Below are 5,019 nucleotides of genomic sequence, written 5' to 3'. Positions count from 1 at the left end.
TTTCCATATTTGGATCAACTTACACTGTAAAAAAAAATTTGCTGCGAAAACGTAAAAAAGTGAGGCAACCTGATGCATTAAGACTTTTGCGTCGTCTCAATGTATTTTAAGTAATTACACATAGTAATGATACAATGTTCAGCCAACGAACACTTGCTTGTTTTTGCAATTCTGATTTTTCATATTTTCCCAATTAAGATTTTTGTTTTACACCAACTACTGTTGTTCAGTTAATTTGCTTTTTTTATGTTCTGTGGATGAAGAATTTTCAATTGGCAAAATTATTATGCATGTTAGCCAACTAACAATTGCTTGTTTACGCAATTCTGATTTTTTTATTTTCCTAATAATGATATTTATGTCACCGCAATTGCTGTTGTTCAGTTATTTAGCTTTTTTATGTTTTGTGGATGAGAATTGGTAATTGGTCAATTGGCAAAATAAAGACAGGTCATAAAACATTTACTTTATCATTTATTTCAATTAGAAATAAGATGCTACACAAGCACAAACTCTGTTCACAATATTTAACTTTTTTTTTTAAAGTTGTGACACAACAGCTGCACTTTAAAGAAAAAGTCCAGATTCCATCTTCAGTAGGAACTTAAATTTTGCATACACTAAGCATACAGACAATTTTTGACACCAACAAAAATCAGTGCAATACAATTTCTCATTAAATCACTTAACTGTACACAAAAACAGCATAAAACTTGTTGGTATCAATTTAGGATTTTTCTTTGTATCCAACAATAAAATGTTTTTAATGTCTTGACATGTTCCATAATCTAAACCTTTTCAAGTTACCACATTTAAACCAACATTTAAAACACTTTTTTACAGTTTTATTTAAAAGGATAGTTCACCCAAAAATGAAAATAGTGTCATTTTCTTACTCCCATGTTGTTACAAACCTGTATAAATGTATATTTTGAGGAATGTTTGTAACCAAACAGATCATGAGCCCCATTCGTTTCTATAGTATTCTTTTTTCCTACTATAAACGTGAATGGGGCTCATGAACGGTTTGGTTACAAACATTCCTCAAAGCATCTTTCTTCATTTTCCTTGGAACCAAGACATTTATACAGGTTTGTAACAAAATAAGAGTGACAATATGTGACAATTTTAATTTTTGGATGAACTATCCCTCAATTTTAAACAACCATTTATAAGAACAGACATGCTTACTGCAACCACTAACCTGGTATGGTATGCTGTAATACAAAATTACAATTATAAAACACTTTAAGAACAGTCTGACATCTGATGACAAGAAAAAGAGATGCCAACTAAAAGAATCACCTTGTATCCAAGCTGCACTTTAGGTCTTGTAAAAAATGAACGCCAAAAAGGATCCCAAAAACACTGTTCTGATTTTCTTTACAACAGTTTGTTCTTCAGAGAAAGTACACGTTTGGTGCATCCAGATCCCAGCTCCATGAAAACATTCTGAATGGTGTCAAAAGTGTACTTAAGAGCTTGAGGATAGGACATGTTTAATGCATACAGAAGGCCAAAAACGTATGCAAGAGCAGTAGAAATATCTGGGAGATCTTTCAAAACGACGACCTGCTCCAACATAACAGCAATGTTTACAACCTCGGGTGATGTCGACCTGGGTGTCATCTTCCAAAACACACAGAATGGTAATAGACACTCCTTTTGCCCCATCTTCAGTGTCCTGTTACACAAACAATAATATACTAGAACAGATATTTTGTAGTTGCATTCTATCCATAATAGACTGTAAAAGTCAATAGTCATTAAACAGTCAACACTTGCAGACTGACAAACATAAGACTAGAACAAGTAAATATTCACTTTTTTTAAACAAACCTAATGAACAAAAATAATCAAATCTCAAAACTGTAAGCCTTTTGAAGTATTTACTACTTACTTTGCATGTCTTGAACAGCTTGTTTGGGTCCTCTCGAAAAAACAAAGGCAGGTCTTTCAAAGCAGTAGTCCTTCTGTGATTAACAACATCGGTCACCTTCAAAGCATACAGAGGTAACAAACAATTAGCCAAAGTAAGAAAACTGTTCATATCAGCCAACCTAATGTGAAAAAACCTCCACAACATTTAAGTTATGAAACTAAACTTGCCCTTTCATCAAGTCTTTCTAGGAGCTGTTCCATGTCCTCTCCAAATGCAGCTTTCCTAGCTCTGTATAATTTCAAGAGCTTAGGTGTAAATCTGTCCATAGCTGCCCTGAAGACATCAAGAAGGTCTTTATTCGTGATTCTGAAGAATTCCTCAGCAATCTGTTTATAACAAAAACATATTGTAGTAACAGTAACAAAACTTAAAGCATTAACCGGATTAAAAAAAACATTTGTCTAAACTTGAAATGCTATTCATGCAGAAACACTACTTCTTGTAGCAATATCAGTGTGAATCTAATGTCAAGTTTTCACAAGTCAGTCAGGATGTCCTTTAATACAGTCAGTCCTCATGAGATGGACAATTCTGTTTCCATACTTAACATTATTTATGGTCTAAACGCCTATTAAGACAGTGTTTCTCAACTCCAGTCCTCGTGACCCACCTACCACAATATTTTTTACAGGCCTACTTGTAAATATAAAATATTAAATGCAGGATTCAACTCATCAGTCTGTTAGTGTGTTAATTATGGAAACAGAATTGTCCATATTTTACATAAATGAAAACAAAAATGTTCCGGGAGGGGGTCATGAGCACTGACTGTATTAAAGGACACCCTGACTGACTTGTGAATACTTGACATTAGATTCACACTGATATTGCTACAAGAAGTAGTGTTTCTGCATGAATAGCATTTCAAGTTAAGTTGACCTTGTTAGTGGAAATAAACATCATCCAGCCATAAATGGCAGTCACAGATGGTTAAAATGTGTATTACATATGGTGCCTTAAAGAGTTAGTTCACCCCAAATGATAACTTTTATCATAAATAATTTACCCCTGTGTCGTTCTAAAACACCAAGTGATCCGATTGTCTTCAAAAATATTTAAAAATGTGTTTGATGAAAACCAGGGAGGCATCTGTCTGTCCGATTGACTTCAGTTTGTTTCAATTTTTTTCCCCCAGAAAAGCATAAAAAACATCGCCAAAAAGGTCCACGTGCCATCAGTAGTTCAAAAATATTATTATAAGCAACAAAACCACTTTTGTGCGCACTGAAAACAAAACGAGTGATTTTATTCAACAATTTGTTCTCCTCCTTGGTCGTTCAGTGCGCGTTCACGAGCAGACTATGGTGTATGTTGCTGATGTCACCTGCTGATGTAGTTGCCAGTGTACAGAAACAGAATACACTGGCAAGTAATGTGCAGATTTATACGGGCTGTTCAAGTATTGTTTACATAATGGCTTAAATAAAAAAGGAGCAAAAACAAAAGAAACATTGGCAACTACATCAGCAGGTGACGTCAGCATATGCCGTAGTCTGCTCGTGAACGCGCAATGAATTACTTTGAGAACAACTTGTTGAAAATTTTTTTTCGTTTTCTTTGTGCACAAAAGTGTTTTTTGTCATATTATCATAATATTATTATTGAATGACTGATGGCATATGGACCTTTTTGGCGGTGTCTTTTATTCTTTTCTGGGAAAAAGAATAATGAAACTAACTCAAGTCAATGGGACAGACAGAAGCCTCCTGGTTTTCATCAAAAATATCTGAAAATGTGATCTGGAGACAATCAGATCACTTGGTGTTTTAGAACGACACAAGGTTAAGTGATTTATGATAAAATTATCATTTTGGGGTGAACTAACCCTTTAAGTAATAAAAACATTTCATGTGTTTCTAACAAATTTAGGATAATAAAAAAACAATACAAAATCATTTAAATTAGCCTTTTTAACAAAGAAAAACCTGACATAATTACCTGTTCCTGGAGAAAAAGTGCAGGCCACCTCTGCTGCAAGTCTACAACCATTGGTTGATCTTCTACCACTTCTCTTCTCCTCAGGGAAAAAGTAATTTCCATTTTTTCACTTATGACCACCATGTTGCTTCTTGCCTTTTTGGTTTCATCGATCAATAAAAGTCTTTGTTCTTCAAGTGAAGCATCAGTGTGGTTGCATGGATGTTCCGGGACAAAATTCACTTCTCCACGCTTTGCTTTTTTCATGGTGAAACCATGTCCATGTTCAACATCCTTACGCTTCTTGTTCACAGTAACTTCATTGCAGCCTGCTGCTCTCAATTTTGAACGGTAATTGTTTAGCTTGTTCTTTAGGCTGATCAACCATCCTTCATAGCCCTTACCTTTGCCAGGCTCCTTAAGGCATGGATACTTGGAAATCAGTGCAGATGCAATGGACTCAATTTCTTGATTGTTGGGATATGCCTTTATGTCAAAAACAGCCTGAACTATTTTATCAAGAATCTCCGTCTTAATGTTCTCTTACGAGAGTTCTCTCGTACTGCGTCTTAGCTAAGATGCTACAGGAAAAAGTCTCTTTTCACGAAATACTGAAGCAGAAAATTATCCTTAATTTTGAATTTTTGTAAAGCGCATTTGCAGCAGTACACAGCCATAGGCGAGACGGCTCGCTCGCTCATTGGCTGCTCTGCAGCAAGTGCACAGCCTATCAAACGCAGGCTGATGCAATATCAGACCAATTAGGACGCTTCGCGCCCATCACGCCACTTCCCGCCACTTCCCGCCGAAACGGGTGTGGCCCAACCCTAAAAAAGGAGCTTGAAAAGGCTGACTCACCTGATTTTTCATCTCTTCAGCGAAGCTCACGCATCGCTGGATCACGGAGAAAGCAAGCGCCGTCTGAGAAGCATCTCAGCGGGACGAGCCATTCTGAAGCTGCTGGCCTTCGCCGCCTTCCACTGCCGTTCCTGCTGCGCTGTCCGGCGCCTATATCCTTTATATATATATATCCTTGTGTGCGTTCGCCCTGCGAGCTGCGTCTTTTTAAAGATGCCCTCGTGCGGCTCGTGCAGAGCCCCGCTCAGCGAAGGAGATCGTCACGTCATCTGCGTCTCCTGCCTGGGTGAGGACCATGCAGC

The 5,019-nt window shown here is 36.9% G+C and overlaps 1 protein-coding gene across 1 annotated transcript; it reads right to left on the bottom strand.

Annotated features, from left to right (window-relative positions):
- Positions 1-1,011: 1,011 nt before the first annotated feature.
- Positions 1,012-4,373, bottom strand: LOC132151570 (uncharacterized). The gene is made up of 4 exons (XM_059559813.1): positions 3,881-4,373; positions 2,110-2,268; positions 1,901-1,996; positions 1,012-1,684 (listed from the first exon to the last, which is right to left on the bottom strand). The coding sequence occupies exons 1-4, from the start codon at positions 4,124-4,126 to the stop codon at positions 1,475-1,477; spliced, it is 711 nt and encodes a 236-aa protein (XP_059415796.1). The 5' UTR covers positions 4,127-4,373; the 3' UTR covers positions 1,012-1,474.
- Positions 4,374-5,019: the final 646 nt, after the last annotated feature.

This window comes from Carassius carassius, chromosome 1 (genome assembly GCF_963082965.1).
Source record: "Carassius carassius chromosome 1, fCarCar2.1, whole genome shotgun sequence".
NCBI classification, from domain to species: domain Eukaryota; kingdom Metazoa; phylum Chordata; class Actinopteri; order Cypriniformes; family Cyprinidae; genus Carassius; species Carassius carassius.
This window is presented reverse-complemented; position numbering and strand designations above follow the sequence as displayed.